Genomic DNA, 20,829 nt, shown 5'->3' with positions numbered 1-20,829 from the left:
CGCCGAAGTTGCACAAAGGAGTCCCACGTCGCCGGAGACCAACTTAGAAAGTCGTGCAATGCAGGTTAGAGTGCTGTGGACCCAGGCTTGGCTGTGCACAAAGGATTTCCGCCGGAAGTGCACAGGGGCCGGAGTAGCTGCAAAGTCGCGGTTCCCAGCAATGCAGCCCAGCGAGGTGAGGCAAGGACTTACCTCCACCAAACTTGGGCTGAAGAGTCACTGGACTGTGGGGGTCACTTGGACAGAGTCGCTGGATTCGAGGGACCTCGCTCGTCGTGCTGAGAGGAGACCCAAGGGACCGGTAATGCAGCTTTTTGGTGCCTGCGGTTGCAGGGGGAAGATTCCGTCGACCCACGGGAGATTTCTTCGGAGCTTCTGGTGCAGAGAGGAGGCAGGCTACCCCCACAGCATGCACAAGCAGGAAAACAGTCGAGAAGGCGGCAGGATCAGCGTTACAGAGTTGCAGTAGTCGTCTTTGCTACTATGCTGCAGGTTTGCAGGCTTCCAGCGCGGTCAGCGGTCGTTTCCTTATCAGAAGGTGAAGAGAGAGATGCAGAGGAACTCGGATGAGCTCTTGCATTCGTTATCTAAAGTTTCCCCAGAGACAGAGACCCTAAATAGCCAGAAAAGAGGGTTTGGCTACTTAGGAGAGAGGATAGGCTACTAACACCTGAAGGAGCCTATCAGCAGGAGTCTCTGACGTCACCTGGTGGCACTGGCCACTCAGAGCAGTCCAGTGTGCCAGCAGCACCTCTGTTTCCAAGATGGCAGAGGTCTGGAGCACACTGGAGGAGCTCTGGACACCTCCCAGGGGAGGTGCAGGTCAGGGGAGTGGTCACTCCCCTTTCCTTTGTCCAGTTTCGCGCCAGAGCAGGGGCTAAGGGGTCCCTGAACCGGTGTAGACTGGCTTATGCAGAATTGGGCACATCTGTGCCCAAGAAAGCATTTCCAGAGGCTGGGGGAGGCTACTCCTCCCCTGCCTTCACACCATTTTCCAAAGGGAGAGGGTGTCACACCCTCTCTCAGAGGAAATTCTTTGTTCTGCCATCCTGGGCCAGGCCTGGCTGGACCCCAGGAGGGCAGATGCCTGTCTGAGGGGTTGGCAGCAGCAGCAGCTGCAGTGAAACCCCAGGAAGGGCAGTTTGGCAGTACCAGGGTCTGTGCTACAGACCACTGGGATCATGGGATTGTGCCAACTATGCCAGGATGGCATAGAGGGGGCAATTCCATGATCATAGACATATTACATGGCCATATTCGGAGTTACCATTGTGAAGCTACATATAGGTAGTGACCTATATGTAGTGCACGCGTGTAATGGTGTCCCCGCACTCACAAAGTTCAGGGAATTGGCTCTGAACAATGTGGGGGCACCTTGGCTAGTGCCAGGGTGCCCTCACACTAAGTAACTTTGCACCTAACCTTTACCAGGTAAAGGTTAGACATATAGGTGACTTATAAGTTACTTAAATGTAGTGTAAAATGGCTGTGAAATAACGTGGACGTTATTTCACTCAGGCTGCAGTGGCAGGCCTGTGTAGGAATTGTCAGAGCTCCCTATGGGTGGCAAAAGAAATGCTGCAGCCCATAGGGATCTCCTGGAACCCCAATACCCTGGGTACCTCAGTACCATATACTAGGGAATTATAAGGGTGTTCCAGTAAGCCAATGTAAATTGGTAAAAATGGTCAGTAGCCTGTTAGTGACAATTTGGAAAGAAATGAGAGAGCATAACCACTGAGGTTCTGATTAGCAGAGCCTCAGTGAGACAGTTAGTCACTACACAGGTAACACATTCAGGCACACTTATGAGCACTGGGGCCCTGGGTTACCAGGGTCCCAGTGACACATACAACTAAAACAACATATATACAGTGAAAAATGGGGGTAACATGCCAGGCAAGATGGTACTTTCCTACAGGCACTGTCCAATTTCTGGTGCTTCACGGGGGGGGGACTGGCTGTGCTTTGGCTCTGTGTCACACTGGCTGCCCTGGTGCCCGGTGCACTCCACATACCTCTAACAGGCACCACTGGTACCGGAGATTTTTTGGCTGAGGTGCTAGTACGTGACCTATGAATTGGAGGGGGGGGGGGGGGTTGGAAAGAGGTCAACGTTGCTCAGGAAAAGTTTCTGACCAACACTGGGACGGGTAGCTGGAGGGGGCCTGGGAGTGGAGGAAGAGGCGGTGGCTGTAGGAGGTGTAACTTTTGATGATTTGGGTGCAGGTGCGTGTTCTGGAGGCTGTCGTGAGGTGGATGGATGTTGGGCGTGTGTGTGCCCGCGTTTGTGTACTTTGGGAGGGGGCGTCACAGACACACTGGGAGAGGACACAGGGGATGTGTAAATGGGAGTGGGGGTGGTGAGTGCAGGTGAGCGGGGTGTGCTGGTGCGGGTCCTAGTGGCTGTAGTGGTAGTGCATGCAGGTGAGTGTGTAGACGACACTGGGAGGGAGGAGGGAGATGACGAGGAGGGGGACACAGTGGAGGCAGTGGATGTTGCTGTGTCTGTATGTGGGTGATGCTGGTGTGAGCGCCTGTGGGATGTGTGGTGCCTATGTTTGCCTGAGCTTCCCTTGTGTGTTGACGTGTGTGCAGGCTGGTCTGATGGTGTGCTTGGGATAGGCAGAGGTACAGGGGATTGGGTCTGGGTGGAGGAAGTTGGAGGGGGAGGCTAGACACAGGGACAATGGCTGCCATCAGTGCTGAGGCCAGAGATTGCAGGGTTCGATGATGGGCAGCCTGACCAGAATGAATGCCCTCCAGGAATGCATTAGTGTTGCAACTCCCTTTCCACACCCTGGATGGCATTCACAATGGTAGACTGCCCAACAGTGAGTGACCTGAGGAGGTCAATGGCCTCCTCACTGAGGGCAGTGGAGGTGACAGGGGCAGGGGCTGAGGTGCCTGGGGCGAAGGTGATGCCCACCCTCCTGGGTGAGCGGGCATAGGGCGAAGGCTGAGGGGCTGCTGGGAGGGCGGTGCTGGTAGGGGGGGTGGCGGCTGTACCTTTAGAAGTGGGGGCACAGATTTTGCCGCCACCACAAGGGAGCTACCATCAGAGGACGAGTCTGTGTCGCTGGTTGCTGATCCGGTGACCGCCGTCAAGCTCCCCTCGCCCTCCGTCCCACTGGTGCATTCAGAGTCCGTGGTGTGGCCCTCCATGGCCATGTGGGATGCAGCTCCCTCGTGCTCCGGTGCCACTGTACCTCCGCCTGATGATGCTGATGCACAAAAGAACAGGGAGAGCACAAAAGGGGGGGGGGATACGACAGAAGAAAGACAAGTTGAGTGCATGGCTTACCGCTACCGTTGGCGGACAATACAGACACAGCAGCCCCCTGCACTACGCCGCGCTCTTGGCCTATACAGATGCAGTTCCTGGGATATGGCCTACATGGCTATGGTGGACATCAGCACACATAGATGACACAGGGGCATGTATACCTGTACTTGGCACTCCACAGAGGTGGGATGGAGTGCCACATGGCCTGCATTACGGAGGGGCCTAGCCTACGGAACTTGCCCTGGCCTAGGGGAACCCACAGCCCTCCTCCCCCACCCAGACACCTTCACTGCGTGCAAATTCCGCAGAATGATGTTGTACTCCCTTGTGTCTGCTGTGATGCCCTCAAGCGCCCATCCAACTCAGGGTAGGCCACCGCCAGGATCCGGAACATCAGGGGGGTCATGGTGCGACGGGCACCCCTCCCACGTTGGGAGGCCATCCCCAGCTGAGCGTCTGCCGTCGTCTTGTTCCAGCGGCGAATGTCCTCCCATCTTTTACGGCAGTGGGTGCTCCGTCTCTGGTGGACCCCCAGGGTCCGGACGTCCTTGGCGATGGCACGCCAAATATCCTTCTTCTGGTGGGCGCTGACCTACATGACATGTACAGGGGGAGAAGAGAAGTCATTACCAACTGCACCGTCGAAGTGAGTGGCCCACATCCCTACCCTTGCCATGTGGCACATGCATTCACAGTCCTTCATGCTCGCAGAACTTTGCCCCCTTCCTTCTTACAACCAGCCCTCTCCACCCAGGCATAGCCCATACAACTTGCTCCCTGTGTACTCACCTGTTGGTCTGGAGGACCGTAGAGTAGCGTGTACTGGGGGAGGACCCCGTCCACGAGCTTCTCCAACTCCTGTGCAGTGAAGGCAGGGGCCCTTTCCCCAGACGCATGAGCCATTGTCTCTTCCAGACTGAGGTCACAGCAGCACTTGCAGTATAGGTCCTCTCCTGTCGAAGATCAGGTATCGAGTGATTGAACAGCTAGGAAATGGCGGTCACGTCCTCGGCGGTGCGTATCATCACTGCCGGCGCACTTCGTCATTGGCTCCTGGGACCCATAGGGTCCAATGTTAACCAATGCAGCATTGCGCCGCGGTCTTTGACCGCCTATCGCGACGGTGTACAATGCCAGCGCAGTTACCTCACATCCCATTGTCCCAGTTTACAGGTCAGGCAGCCGCCAGTTCAGGGGCCCACATGGCTTTATTTTCAACTGCGTCACACATACCTAGGCCTGGACTCAACACTCTTACAGACAACTTTTTGGATTATGTTTTGTGTTCTGTGTGGACTGTGGGTACATACCTCTGAGTAGCTTGACTCTGTGGTCGCTGTTGTCCTTTCTAGGCACCGTCCGCTGGGACATGTGAGGAGATGGCGGAATCCTCCGGTGTACTGACCGCTGGTGGACCTGGTGACAATGGAGGAGCGACATTTAATCATCACCTACAGGTTTGACCGTGCCACAATCCATGAACTGTGTACCCAGTTGGAGCCTGACCTGATGTCAGCAATCCGCCATCCCACAGGAATCCCCCCTCAAGTGCAGGTGCTGTTAGTGCTACATTTCCTTGCAAGTGGGTCATTTCAAACAACAGTGGCCATGGCATCAGGGATGTCCCAGCCTATGTTTTCCAACGTGTTGTCCAGAGTGTTGTCTGCCCTGCTGAAACACATGAGCAGCTACATAGTTTTCCCTCAGGTGGAGGATTTGGATACTGTTAAAGGTGACTTCTATGCCCTTGGACATATCCCCAACATCATAGGTGCTATTGATGGGACCCATGTGGCTTTGGTCGTCCCCCCCCGCAGGAGTGAACAGGTGTACAGAAACCGGAAGAGTTATCATTCCATGAATGTACAGATGGTATGTTTGGCAGACCAGTACATCTGCCAGGTAAATGCTATGTTCCCTGGCTCTGTGCATGATGCCTACATCCTGCGGAATATCAGCATCCCTTATGTGATGGGTCAACTCCAGAGGCACCGGGTGTGGCTATCGGGGGACTCTGGTTACCCCAACCTGTCATGGCTACTGACCCCAGTGAGGAATTCCAGGACCAGGGCAGAGGAACGCTACAATGAGGCCCATGGGCGGACTAGGAGGGTGATCGAACGCACCTTCGACCTCCTGAAGGCCAGGTTCAGGTGCCTCCATATGACAGGTGGTTCCCTATTCTACTCACCAAGGAAGGTGTGCCAGATCATCATCGCCTGCTGTATGCTTCACAATCTGGCTTTGCGACGCCAGGTGCCTTTTCTGCAGGAGGATGGTCCAGATGACGGTGTTGTGGCAGCTGTGGAGCCTGTGGACAGTGATGAGGAGGAAGCAGAGGAAGAAGACATTGACAACAGGGACTCAGTCATCCAGCAATATTTCCAGTGACACACAGGTGAGAACACATTCCTGCCTACTACAAGTACTTTCACACTTCCACCTTTATCCTGTCTGTCTGTTTCAAGCAATATTTGGTAACTGAGTTGTACATATCTATTATGGTTTCACAGGTGTGGTTACCAACGTGTGTCATCTGCTTGCATCCTTCATGGACTTGTGATGTCTGACATAGGTATGTTGACATTACATTTGAAAAACATTTTTTTCACTGTCATTGCTAATACACATTTTTAAAATCACAGACTGACTCCAGATTGTTTTGTGCTTCAAGGGTGTTTATTGAAGTGCTAATTATTGGAGGTGGTGGTAAAATGGTGAGGGGGGATGGTGGAGGAATGTCCATGGCAGAGTCCATGCTATTAGTCTCACAGGTGCACTGCCCATATGGGCATAGGAAGTGGAGCTGGGGCAGTTCCAATATGGACAGGGTTACAAAGTGGGACAGTGGGATGACAATCAGGGTGGTCTCATATATTGGTGGGGGTCTTGCCATCGTGCTCTGTCCTGTTCCTGGTTCTCAGGGACTGCCTGCGGGGTGGTTCTCCGTCTGCAGGGGGTGGGGTGCTGGTGTGGTGGTCCTGTGGCGGGGTGTCCTGTCCACTAGCGCCGGCGGAGGTAGTGTCATGCTAGTGTCCGGGGCCCCTTGGAGTGCCACGGTGTCCCTCATGGTGTTCTGTATGTCCTTCAGCACCCCTATGATGGTGCCCAGGGTGGAGCTGATGGTTCTGAGTTCCTCCCTGAACCCCAAATACTGTTCCTCCTGCATGCGCTGGGTCTCCTGAAACTTGGCCAGTACCGTCGCCATCGTCTCCTAGGAGTGGTGGTATGCTCCCATGAGGGAGGAGAGTGCCTCGTGGAGAGTGGGTTCCCTTGGCCTGTCCGCCCCCTGTCACACAGCAGCCCTCCCAGGGACTGTGTTCCTGGGCCGCTGTCCCCTGGACCGTGCGCCCACTACCACTGCCTCCAGGTCTCTGTTGTTGTTGGGGAGGTGGGTTATCCTGGGTTCCCTGTAGTGGTGGACACATAGCTGATTGATGTGTCCTGGGTACGGAGGTATGGGTCTGCTGGGTGGGTGCTATGCTGGTGTTTCCAGAGGGTGGAAGGTCAGTGTTGGGCTGTGCCTGTGCGAGGGGAACCGACTGTCCAGAGGCCCACGATGGTCCGTGCTGGTCATCTGGATCCAGTTGGACAGAGCTGCTGTCATCACTGTGGGCCTCTTCTGTGGGTGGGGTAGAGATGTCTGGACCCACCTGTCTGGTAATGTTGGGTAGGGGTCCTGCAGGGGTATAAAAGCATGATTATTGCGTGTGTGTGTGTGTGTCATGGTGTGCAATGGGTGGGTGAGCGTGTACCCCAGTGCTAGCATTCCAGTGTGGGGGCTTGTGTGATGATGGTTGGGGGGGTGTTATGGGTATGTGCTGTGGGCATGCTTTAGTGAGGGGTGACCATGCTTTGTTGTGTCATGCAGGGCTTGGTGTTGGGATGTGTGGTTTGTGTTATTAATACATTAGTGAGGAGTTGGAGTGATAGGGGAGGGGGTGAGGGTGGGGGTGTGTGATAGCATGCAGGTAGGGTGGGGGATATGATAGTTAAGATTTAACTTACCAGTGTCCATTCCTCCACCGACTCCTCCGAGGCCCTCAGGATGCATGATGGTCAAGACCTGCTCCTCCTATGTTAGTTGTGGGGGAGGAGGTGGGGGTCCGCCGCCAGTCTGCTGTACCGCGATGTTGTGCCTGGATATCACGGAACGCACCTTCCCCCGTAGGTCGTTCCACCTCTTCCTGATGTCGTCCCGATTACTTGGGTGCTGTCCCACTGCGTTGACCCTGTCGACTATTCTTCGCCATAGCTCCATCTTCCTAGCTATGGAGGTGTGCTGCACCTGTGAGCCAAATAGCTGTGGCTCTACCTGTACGATTTCCTCCACCATGACCCTGAGCTCCTCCTCTGAGAACCTGGGGTGTCTTTGCCGTGCCATGGGGTGGTGTAGGTGATGTGTGAGGTGGTGTATGTGGTGATGTGTAGTGGTGTGTGGTGTTTTGTGTGTGGATGTTGTGTGGGTGATGGTGTCGTGTGCCTCTGTGTGGTGGGGTTGTCTGTGCTGTGCTCTCTCTCTGGCCTTCGTCAAAATTTTTGGTCGGAGGGGTTTGTGGGTGATGTGGGTGTGTGTTTTATATTGTGTTGGATGTGTGGGAGTGGCGTGTGTATGTGTATCAGGTGTGTGTATTTGGAATTGTCCGATGTGGCGGTGTTTTGGAGATGTGTGTGTAATTTGAGCGCGGCGGTGTGTACCGCCAATGGAATACCGCGGTTGAAAGACCGCCGCGTGGATTCGTGGGTCGTGATTGCATGGGCGTGTTTCTGTTGGCGTGACGGTGGAGGTTTTTGTTTTCGTCAGTTTATCACTGACCTTTGGTGTGGCGGAGTTGTGTGGGTGTCTGAATTTCGGCAGATTCCGAGATGTGGGTCATAATAGCTGTGGCGGGTTTCCGCGGCCGCAGCGGTGTATTGGCAGTCTTCTGCACGGCGGTAAGCGGCTTTTACCGCCAATGTTGTAATGACCCCCATTATGTAGATGTCCATTTACACTTTTTTTTTTTTAAACAGTAGATTTAACAAATTGGATTGAAGATCAGTAGAAAGATGGTTGCTGCGGAGGAGTAAACTGGAAAGTTCTGGTTTATTTTTTAGGTCTGCTTTAGTCTCAGGATGAATAACTGTATTTTCGAAAGTACATTTTCCTGTCCATTTACGAGTCTTGAAGATGTACGTCTACAGTTTTTTAGGATTAACATGGTATGTAAGTCAGACAGCTTTCACAAATGTAGGGATGTCCTGTTGGAGCTTGGAAAGATACAAGGCTTGTGAAAAGACCTATGTGTAGGACAGACTACAGTTCTAAGTTCTTTATTTGATGATAACCGTTTTTAGTACTAACTTGGGTGTAATAATCCACTGTGATGCAAATCCTTGGCCCTGAGGTTGCACACAGATCTTTGCTGTCGAAGCTGTCATAATAATCTGGTATTTTGTGCAGCATGTGCACTGAACTGATTACAAGTGCTGAATAGCAGGCCCTATTACACATTAAAGCCCTATACAGAAGAAAACTAACATTTTGTAACCCAAATACTGAGAATGGTACACCTCTTGCTAGCTCACTAAAGTTCAGAAAGGCTGAAAGTAGTATATGCATACCAACAAGAAACAAATCAAGAACAAATTGTGAATTGAATGGTCATGCTTCTCACCTTATAATTTTCGCTTTATACTGTTCTTGAGTGTTATTCTACATTCTAGGTTTACTTCTATATGGTGATCTGACATGAAAAAGGTGGTAATTTGAAGGATGGAGGGTTCAGAGTTACAGGTCATGGTAACCTGTGTTCCCTTAAAATAGGGAACGCTTTCAGATCAAGTGCTGCTTAGCGTTGAAAGCAGGCCCTCACCTTTTTTTAATTTTTATGGAACACTTTGGAATATTACAGGATATTCAGAAACCGGCAAAGTTAATTTTCTTTCAGTTTTGAATCAGTGTTCAGCTTTAGTTGGTAAATAATTGATTTCAGTGTATCTAATGATTTCAGTGTTGCCCAGCACACTTATTTCTTATTTGTACCTCAAGAAATCTGTAACCTTTGATCGATGTGTAAGACATTTTAGTAAAACCATCCATTTCTTTCTTGTTATGGTGACAGGTGGAAGAGAACCGAAGTGGTTTATTTTTCTTTTTGCTGTTTTTGAGGTTCTTCCCCATGACACCGAACTGGTTCTTAAATATCACGTCTCCCATCTTGAATATTCCTTTGATCCAGTTCTTCTTTTCTGTGCTGATAGGTAAGGAAAGAATATACAGATATGGAGGTACATACTGTTGAATTAATAAAAAAACAGAGCATGTTTTAAAATTGTTTGCATAAATATATTATGTCATTGACCTGAATGCACCATATCATTTTGCTGAGCTTATTTGAAATAGAGGATCATTGTCTCAACTGTTTTTCTCTCAAGTAACTGATTCTGCAAAAATATGTAGCTTAATTTTGTTGGGTTTACTTTGCATTTTACTTTGCATTTTACTTTGTGCACTTTATTTGGAGGGGGAATAATGTGCTCAGGATTGATAACAAATGAGTATGGGTACTTACTGCTTAACAACTAAGGCTTTGTTGTTTGATACATTTTATTAAGTAGTGTCTGAATTAACTACAGTCATGTTCATTTTGGTAAGCCTGGATTTTTTGTGCATATGTGAACTCTAAATATTAAGGTTTCTATTTATTTCACTGGATGACTCTTGTCCTGTTATACAAACTGGTATTAGTTTTCTATTACATATACCATAAATAAAGCTTCAATTAACCTCTTTTGGGGGTACACATTTCTATCAAGCAAATATGTGCACTTGCATTTGATGTCCGAGATCAGTTTTGTTTTTTCCTCATAATGTAAAAAAATGCATTTAATGCATCTTTATATATTACAGGTCTTGTACCCTACAACTTCATTTGTGTACAGACTGGCTCCATTCTTTCTAAAATCAAATCTCTTGATGACATTTTCTCCTGGGGTACATTGTTGAAACTGTTGGCAATAGCTGTAATGGCACTAATACCAGGCACCATCATCAAACATTTAAACTATGATCATCTGAGGACAGATACAAAAGACAATGGGATTCTACTTACCAATGGCAGAAAGACTGATTAGTGAGAAGCCAAAGCTTTGCAACAAATAACATTGAAAAACTATAAGTTGTTTAACAAAACCCTGCATTTTGCAATTTTGTATGAACTATCACTGCTATTGTTTGAAATTTTAAGAACCATTTTTCTTAGCTAAAAATATAACTCTGTGGAAATATAAAGTCTTACAATGTCCCCTTGTTATTGTTTTAAAATGTATGCATAGAACATATTTTCAATTTTAAATTATTTTATACTTAGACCTGTAAATATAAAGGTGTCGATTCAAAAACTGCCTCACATACTGTTAATGTCTCATAAAGATTAATGGCCATTACAGATTTGAAGTCACATTTTGAAAAACAATATTGGTGATTTGTTTTTCTTTCAATCTGTTGCTGGTTAAGATAACATTTTGCACAATGGAGTTTCTATGCATAGATTTTTTTAATTATTAGAACATTGGGGCTGATGATCTGCTCTGATTTTATTTGATGCACTTTTGTTATTTGATATTGTTTCCTTCTTTCAAGTTGTGAGCAGCAGTCGTCTTTTAGTAAAAGTAATAATTGGTAGAAAGACTTTTGTTGTGTAGAATTGGCACAATTCATTATATAAGCACAAGAAACACAAAGATAATGTGTGTGCTGTTTTTTGGTAGCTCCAAATAATTATTTTTTTTACAAATACTAGTAGAATATAAAAGAAATGTTTATAGTGTGAAACCTTTCATGTTTTGAATGGTACTGAAAAATGGAGAACATATTCCATGATCTCTCTCGAGTCCTGTCTGGGCATTTGCGTCATGAAGAAAAAAAATAGAAAACTTGTTAAAAAGGGAAACTCTGCTGTTTTGTCTGAACTCTGGCTTCATTTATCAACTGAAGTGCACTACCATTTTGTGGCTTCTAATGCCCATAGGCTTGCAGTAATTCATTATCCTCCTGTATGATACCAATTATCTGGAAACCATTACTTCGAGCATTGCATTTGCTCCCATCGTACATTATAGGCACCATTATCTGTGTTCATTTTTATTAAACTATTCTGTCATCCATCTCTAGTGTTAAATAGAAAGTGCAAGTGTTTAACATTCTGTCTTTTTTTTATAGTCAAAAGATTTAAAACAGACTTACTAATGACAAAGGAAACAAAATAGAAATGACATTGGTTTTATGGAGTGATATGGTGCTGCCAGTGTTACATTTTTAGTGCAGGATTAAAAATGTCAACACCCGATCCAGCCATAAAGTTGATGTTGTTTCTTTGTATATGGACAAATGTGTCAGCCCTCCTTTTAATTGTTTTTTCTTCTTTTACAATCTTACTGGAAAACCTTCCCCCTAAATCACCGATTCATACTAGATGACATTTTTACTGACCTGTCAAAAGCTGCAAGCCTAAGTCATCTGTCTGTTCACGTTTTGCCAACAGACGTTTTCTCAGTTAGTTTGGGAAGCAACATATAGAATAGGTAACTAAGGAAGACCCATATAAAGGCCATGTATAGCTTCTTTTTTTTAAGCTATTTTGAGCTGTTGGCATTGCTGAATTACCCATAAATTTGGTTAATTCCATCTGGAAAACATTTGTCAAATTAATGTAGATGAAAGGACTCCAATTTCTGTAACGAAAAAACATAATATTTGATATTTAATTAGAGCCTGATGGTGTAAAGCTAAAAGTATTGCTGAATTGTGGGTACCAAGAAAATTAGAGCAAAGTGATTTTATTTCAGTTCAGTTTCTTTTTTTTTTTTTTTTAAACATTTGTAGCATTAACAGTGGTACCAAACATCCTTCAAATTATATGGTCACTAATAATAAATTAGTGATGCTAAACAATTGCTATGTAAACCTTCAGTGCAATAAATATGTAAAATTATGGAAATAAAATTATGTGGTATATCTTTGTTAGCAATCCAGGAATTTCACAATGGACAACCTAAAAAACAAAAAATTGCGAATGCTTGGAAAACGATAGATAACGTCACATAGACTAAGTACTGGGGCATTTTATACTTTGTGGTGAAATACAACAATATTGGTTCCAAAATTAGATTGCAGCAAAAAAGCTGCAATGTCAAAATTAGTCCCACATCCAGGACTTCTTAAAAATAGGTAACCATAGAGAGGGCCCCATAAGTACATAATGCTTAATAACAGCCAGGACAGCAACCTCTTCTTGAATTAAAACATACCTAGCTACCTTCTTTAACACAAAAATGACATTTATTTTCCCCAGTAACTTTTGTGTATCACAATAGGGAAGACGCACTTCATTGTGGGATCTACTCTTTAATAAATTACTGCAAAGTTGCATAGTTCTTGTGAGTCAAAGGGGCGCACAGAACACTTATACACATGTTCTTGTTCATAGACTTCTGGTCATATGTGCTTATACTTTGAGCATTCTAGCACATTCAAAACTGGGAACTATTCCTATCTGATGTACAGGTATGAATTAAAGGGCAGTTCTGGTCATTGTGTTAAAAGTATACACTATTTTCTGTTAATTTCAGCTTATGTTCAAATGAGTCATTTATTGCTAATTGTTAAGCCTTCTGTGCTGTTTCAAGGTTGATCTAACCAACCTTTAAAACCACATACTCCTAGAGTATTAGAATGTTAAACTCCTGAACTAGTGTTAGTCATTGCATATGAATTATATTTTCACTGGAGTAGTTTAAAGGCATTTTACATCCAACATTAACCAATGTTTTTACAAAATCCACTAAAAAGTATTTTAGGAAGCCAAAATAATATTTTCCTACTTAATGGTTAATAGTCCTATGAAACAATAACAAAGACTTGAGGCTCAGGGCAGAAGTCATACTAGCTAGGGTATTTGTTGTAAGGTTTTTTGTTATCCATCTGGTATTGGTAGTCCAAATAAAACCAGAAAGAGACTCCATAACCACTTCATCAGCTACAAAAATAAAATCTACTACTTAAACTGCCTAAATGTTGACAGAGCCAGATGCAGAGGAGAAGTCTGGAAGATTTTGGTGATGATCAACGGAATTGGGAACTATAAAAGTATTGAACAGTTTTATATTGAATAGGTTCAGAAATAAACCTATACAGGCTTCATGGACATGATAATCTGGTGACCTGATTAACATAGAGGTCTAAAGTTGTGTTTACAGTGCAGAAATAAGATTCAGTCTCTTGTGAGATTTGAAGGCACCAAATAAGGCACATCATTCTCGGTTCCCAGAGGGAGACTAAATTCAGTGAAACATTATCGATCGCTTCCCGAACCTTGGCTTGATGATGCCACATGTATGTCCAAGGGAATAACTTTCTAATTATTTTCCTTTTTTCAAATCTTTTCTGTTGTGCTCTCTAGTATAATTGGCCAGAGGAATTGCTGCTAAAGGCCGATGTTTCAGGTGTTGATCGCTGTGGAGTTTAGCTCTGTGGTGATTCTTTGCATCAGCATCTTGGAACGTTGATTTTCTTGAACATATTCTTATGTAGTTAGTCATTGTCTACTAGTGTGTTTTTGAAAGAGGAGAGATGAAACATGGTCACTTTGCCCAGACCTTTCTATCCACAAGCGAAGACAATATTTTTTGTACTTTTGGTTGTAAGAATTGTAATTGCACCAAGTTCCTGGAGCTCTTACTGGAATGCAGGAGGGCTGGACAGAGACAGGACTCGTCCAAGCTAAACACTGGATAGGAGTGTTCTCATAGGGCTGTGAATGCCCAGTCCTTGGGCCTTAAGAACACCATTACCGTTACTTTGGCCCAGGGGCCTGTGAGTGACCTGTTTAAGGGAATCATTCAGCAACTGCTGCTGAGTTTCTTCCCCACCCCCCAGTGTCCGTATGATGCATCTTCCATTGGCTGCTACTCTGGGAGTGAAGATTCAGGGATCATTGCCCTGAGTCAGGGATCATGGTCCTGAGTCTTGCACACTACTTCTCTAGGTAGGACCTTGTGTCAAACCGAATCAGATCTTCCAGATGCATAGGAGCTATCCAAGGCCTTCTAAACGTTATGCAGGACTTTATTGTTTGGATGTGAGTGAAGGAAATAAAAGATGATTTAACCAGCACTTTATTTAAGAGTTACATTTGCAACAATCTTTTTTTAAACTGAAAGTGAATACTTTTTGTTTCCATGAAACTTGACAGAAAAGCTTAGCTGCAGAGCTATGGATGTTTGGTGTCCTAAGCCACGACCTATTTTAGCAGTACACAGAAAAATAGCTTTACCAGCCAATGAGTCATCCAGAGACCTGGAAGTGTTTTTGGTATGGGCATGCCCTTGCTTCCGAATGGGCAACAACGATGCAGTCAGAAAACTTAGAGTAGCTAGATAGATGAAGAATACAGTCCACTCTAAGGGTTAGTAGTTGACCAGTAGAAAGACTAGAAAATAAGGTTGCGTCTTGAAAGGCTGAGGAGCCCAGGGAGTCTCCTTTCTTACACCATAATAAAAGGTACTTCCAAAATGAATTCAAATGATTTAGTGCCGTACACTGAAATGGAGAATTTACTTAGGTGGGATACTAGATTGCTTCGCGGGTGCACTTGGTTATTTATCTTTTTTTGTAAAATATCTTGATCAGTAAGGTAATACTTTGGGGCCAGTTATCTTAAAAAGTTTTTAAATTTTTTTAAAAGAGCAGTGCAGTGCAACAACCAAAGTCGCTGTGCTGGGGGAGAGTACTGCATATGTACCACGCATTGGACGCAGATCTACTACCAGAGGGACACTCCCTTGGCGCAAAGTCAGATAAACTGATGTTGGGTTAATAGGAGGGCTAATTTTAATAAGATGCAAAGTATTGCTACGTCTGCACCTCTCTTTCCTAAATACTAAGAGATCACCACCCACAGCACATATTGGCAAATGAACTTGATGCAGTCAGACAAGCAGCTCTGAGCCTAGGTGTGTCTCCCCACTATTAGATTGGTCTCTAATGTTCTTGTAACCTACACACTGAGTACTTTTTAAATTAAAGGGTCAGTATTTCCACTGGACTAATTTTGAATCAATGCCTATTTCCCCTTGCCTTGCACAATACATTCTCCCTTGGCAATCAGCAGTTTTTTAGGAATAGGCTTACAGCTCTGATTTGCAGTTGGTGTATTGTAAGGTATCACCAGAACATAACTTTCCTGTTGAGGAAGGAGTTAGGATTGATGCTGCAGACTTTGGAGTAATTTAACTGCCTCAAGGAAGAAGTCAGGTCAGTTTAAATTAGGATTATAATATAAACGTGTTTACATAAATTAAAGGGAAACAACAATGGAATTAGAAGAAAAATTAGATGAGGAGATTGCAATATCATTTAGGATGTGATCAGAGATGTGGTCCATTCAGACTTCTAGGTACTGCACTATCCTCTGTTCTGGAACAATATATATAGTTGGGAAAGTCAAACATTAATGTTTGCCTACGACGACCTAGGTCTCCTTAAAAAACAAAATAGTTGTATTTACACCTCTCAGCTGTAAAATAATGCCCTTTGCTGTTTCCTGATGATTGCACCGTTAAGTGACTGTTCTACCTTGCCATATGCATGCACTGGCTATGCTTCAACCTAAAACAAGTCTTGGTTATTTCCAGTCTTCTTCAGATAGTTTTGGATACATCTCCATTTTTATCATCCGACACCGCTAGCACTTTAGAATTTATTTAGGATTCCCTAGCGCAGTATAAACATTATCATACAGGAATTGGAGTGACGTTTAACATTAAATCTTAGAATTCTGTTTATGCAGAGCATGACCAAACCCCCAACAACCCAACTTTGTGTGACAATATTTACAAACAGGTCTAAAAGTTTCATATTTATAGAATCTAAATTGAAGATATTGGAGGAAGGTCCAGCTATGACACAATGTGGAATCTGCCTTGCCATTAACATGTTTAATAAGAAAAGTAAATGCTGGCATTGTGCCATCCAAGAGTTAGCTTAAACATTTTAGATGTGGAATCTTTTACAAGCCAAAGAGATGTAGCCAAACAAAGGTAAAATAACCATTAACTTCACATGCACACTATCCCTCCCATTTGTTTTTTCAACAAATCCCTCTTCTCGCATTGTGTTCTCCAGATGTTACCTCAAAGTGCATTGTACATTACTGTTTACATTGCAAGAATGTTTACATTTATTAACTTCTAGCTTCACGCGCTCAAGCTGATTGCCAAAGGATATGTCCATGATGTGAAGTCTTTTTACTCCCTTTAGGCATTTATCACTAATGGGAGTTGTGTTCCCCTTTGTAGCCTGGTACACTGTCTTACAGGTGTATTTTAATGGAAGTGGCATTTTAAAAGATAACTGATAGTCTTGTATGCCTTGTGCAATAAGGCCATGCAGCCTTTGTTGTGATTGACAGAGATTACTTACACACTCGAAGAACATTGTTTGTGGAATCTCTGATAATGAATTGTATATCATGACATTTTGATTTATTTAAATTGTAGCTTTTTCATTGGGACAATCTAGTTCATAGGAGATCACAGAAGCTGGTACTTATAAACGTTTTAATGCTGTGATATTTATTAGTAATCCGACTACATGTTTATATAGATATTCTGTGTTTTTAAATGATGTTTCAATTAAGAAAATGTTTACAGAATTATTTGTAAAGCTGACGTCGACTAGCACTTGACAGTTTAAAACCAAAAGGTGCCTTATTGGTTCTTGTATACATGTAAATTCTGATTTGTCCAAATAAATATTGGCGAAAATGTGTCTGCTTTTTAAATTGGCTTTCTGCTTTGTTGAACAACACCAAAGCAGTGTAGTGACTAATTTTTGTCACATTCGAACATAAATAGTAAAGACACATGTAGTCGAAAGAGCATCAAGACCATGTGTAAATTCAAGCCATGTGCAAAAAACTACATTTGTGATCTAACATTCCACAATCCTAACTCACAATATGAAGAGCTGTTGAAATTTACACTTGCAGATGTTTAGTAAAATGGAAGAATGTGGATTTCCACAGTATTGTGTTTAAGACTGGCGAGGAAGTGGAGGCTTTAGAGTGTTGGTGGATTGAGAGGGGTACACCAGTGTGATTGCTTGGTATGCTGACAATGTTGTTACTTTGGGGATTCTAAAAACCATGCTCTCATTCAAACCTTGCGAAATCTGGTATATGTAGTAAAAATTGATGTTTTTTGTTTACAGGGCAGGGGAAATAGTTTGCTTGTGGTTAAGTTCATTTAAAAATGTATCTGCTAATGTGCAATTCCAACATATTTATTTTGGATATATGACTTGCATAGTTTTCTTTAATAACTTCTGGGCATCTTTATGAACGTACAAAAAGTTGTAAATCTACTTCACATTTGTGACACTGCTCCAGAATGTCTATGCTGATTTGTAATTTACTGAACAACTCTTATGAAAGTAATTACAATTTTCATATTACGCCAGGAGCCTGAATTTACTGGACTAAACTGAGTTCTACAGCTTTATTTTACTTGAAATTGTTTTCTATCATTACAACAACAAAAAAATGTTCTTTGAAACTAGAAACAAATTATTGTTGTTGGTTTGGATATCGGTCTAAATAACTTTGTTCATATGTAAATTAAATCCAGTATAATTTAGTTTTCATCACACAGGCCTTACAAACGAAACATTATCCTAGAAATCACTACAATATGGTTGCAGTACTAACAAGTATTGTTATACCCGTTATTCTGAAAGCTTAGCACATCTGCTATTTTCCCTAAAACATGTGTTCGATGGCATCTGTCGCTGTAGATACACATGTTCTGCACAACTCGCCATCTGGTGTTGGGTCGGAGTGTTACAAGTTGTTTTTCTTCGAAGAAGTGTTTTCGAGTCACGGGACCGAGTGACTCCTCCTTCTGTGCTCATTGCGCATGGGCGTCGACTCCATCTTTGATTGTTTTCTTTCCGCCATCGGGTTCGGACATGTTACTGTCGCTCCGAGTTTCGGAACGGAAAGATAGCTGAAAACGGAAGATTTTCGACGGTATCGTTGCGATCCGGTTCGAGATAAACACATACGACGACGCATTGAACATCGAAGCGCTTCGGTGCCCTTCGGGGTAGATTTCGGCACACCGTTGGGGCCTAGTCGGCCCGACCGCGTGGAGAACAACGCAGATGGAACGGACCCCGTTTCGGTTCTGCCCTGAATGCCACAACAAATATCCTTATACGGACCAACACTCGGTCTGTAACCTGTGCCTGTCCCCCGAGCACAGCAAAGAATCCTGAGGCCTGTCGGGCGTTCCAGTCCCGAAAAACTCTGCGCGACCGTCGAGCGAGAAGACTGCAGATGGCGTCCACGCCAAAGGAGCATCGACAGTTCGAGACAGAAGAGGAACAGGAGGAATCCTTTTCCATCCAGGATTCAGACTCCGACGAACTCGACAATACAAAAACTGTGAGTAAGACGTCGAGATCAGAACTTAAAAAAGGCAAAAAGGCCCAGGGGACGCCACTGCCAACCGGCCATGGCTCAACCCAAATTCCCGGTGACCAACAATCGGCACCGAAAAAGGCCCATTCAATGTCGAGATCGTCCGACTCCGGTCGAGACACCGGCACGCAGCCTCCTCGGGACCGAGAGAGTGCTAAAGAGAAGCATCGACACCGAGAGTTCGGTGTCGACACGGATCGACGCCGAGACAGTGTCGCCGAAGACCATAGAGGCCAAGATTTTTCGGCACAAAAGAAGAGGAAGGTTACCTCGGAGCCGAAAAGACAAACAACAGGGTTTTCGGAGCCGAAAAAAGCACCAACAGACCCAGTTTCAGGCTCCTATACTGAAGAACATTCTATGTCTTCACAAATGAAAAAACACAGATTCGAACAGGAACTGCAATCCACTGAAGTGGATCACATGCAAAAGCGTATCTTTATTCAGCAGGGGACAGGGAAGATCAGTACCCTTCCACCTGTCAAAAGAAAGAGAACACTTCAGTTTATAGCACTAGAGGCTCCTCAGCAACAAACAGCAAAGAAGGTAACACCTCCTCCCTCGCCTCCACCTGTAACTCCGGCTTCGCCAACTTACACCCCGTCACATTCGCCAGCTCACACCGCCATGAGCCACGATGACCAAGATCAAGACGCGTGGGACTTGTACGATGCACCAGTGTCTGATAACAGCCCAGACACATACCCAACTAGGCCATCACCACCTGAGGACAGCACAGCCTATTCACAAGTGGTGGCTAGAGCAGCACAGTTCCATAATGTGGAACTACACTCTGAACAAGTAGAGGATGACTTTTTATTTAACACCCTCTCCTCCACCCACAGCTCCTACCAAAGCCTGCCTATGCTCCCAGGCATGCTACGCCATGCAAAGGAGATCTTCATGGAGCCAGTTAAAAGTAGGGCAGTAACGCCTAGAGTGGACAAAAAGTATAAGGCGCCTCCTACGGACCCTGTATTCATCACCTCTCAGCTGCCACCAGATTCTGTGGTGGTAGGGGCTGCCAGAAAACGGGCAAATTCACACACTTCTGGGGATGCACCTCCCCCAGATAAAGAAAGCACAAAGTTCGATGCAGCCGGGAAGAGGGTCGCTGTCCAAGCAGCAAACCAGTGGCGCATCGCAAACTCACAAGCGCTGCTAGCGCGATACGACAGAGCCCACTGGGATGAGATGCAGCATCTCATTGAACATCTCCCAAAAGATCTACAAAAAAGAGCAAAACAGGTTGTTGAGGAGGGTCAAAACATTTCCAACAATCAAATACGCTCCTCTATGGATGCAGCAGACACAGCCGCAAGGACCATTAATACGTCGGTTACCATCCGTAGGCACGCATGGCTCAGAACGTCTGGATTCAAGCCAGAAATTCAGCAGGCAGTACTTAACATGCCAGTAAACGAAAAACTTCTGTTCGGTCCGGAGGTCAACACAGCCATAGAAAAGCTCAAAAAGGACACCGACACTGCCAAGGCCATGGGCGCACTCTACTCCCCGCAGAGCAGAGGATCTTATACCACCTTCCGCAAAACACCTTTTAGAGGAGGGTTTCGGGGTCAGGCCACACAAGCTAGTACCTCACAGTCCGCACCGTCCACCTACCAGGGACAGTACAGGGGAGGCTTTTGGGGCCAGTATAGAGGAGGGCAATTCCCTAGAAATAGAGGAAGATTTCAAAGCCCCAAAACCACTACCAACAAGCAGTGACTCACACGTCACTCACCCCCCCCCCCCCCCCCCCCCCCACACACAACACCAGTGGGGGGAAGGATAGGTCAATATTACGAAGCATGGGAGGAAATAACTACAGACACATGGGTCCTAGCAATTATCCAACATGGTTATTGCATAGAATTCCTGCAATTCCCTCCAGACATACCACCAAAATCACAAAATTTATCAAAACGCCATTCACACCTTCTAGAGATAGAAGTTCAAGCACTACTGCAAAAAAATGCAATAGAATTAGTACCAAGCACACAAATAAACACAGGAGTTTAT

At 45.2% G+C, this 20,829-nt stretch overlaps 1 protein-coding gene across 1 annotated transcript in view; it reads left to right on the top strand.

Moving 5' to 3' along the window:
- Nucleotides 1–11,185, top strand: part of TMEM41A (transmembrane protein 41A) — a 164,850-nt gene extending 153,665 nt beyond the window's left edge. The window contains exons 4-5 of the mRNA XM_069225805.1: nt 9,391–9,529; nt 10,179–11,185. Of these exons, the coding sequence (XP_069081906.1) occupies nt 9,391–9,529; nt 10,179–10,402 (363 nt within the window). The 3' untranslated portion in view covers nt 10,403–11,185. The remainder of the gene's footprint in view (nt 1–9,390; nt 9,530–10,178) is intronic.
- The last annotated feature ends 9,644 nt before the right edge of the window (nt 11,186–20,829 follow it).

The sequence above is a fragment of the Pleurodeles waltl genome, chromosome 3_1 (assembly GCF_031143425.1).
Source record: "Pleurodeles waltl isolate 20211129_DDA chromosome 3_1, aPleWal1.hap1.20221129, whole genome shotgun sequence".
Classification (NCBI taxonomy): Eukaryota; Metazoa; Chordata; class Amphibia; order Caudata; family Salamandridae; genus Pleurodeles; species Pleurodeles waltl.
The sequence above is the reverse complement of the archived record's forward strand: the minus strand, read 5'-3'. Positions and strand labels throughout refer to the sequence as shown.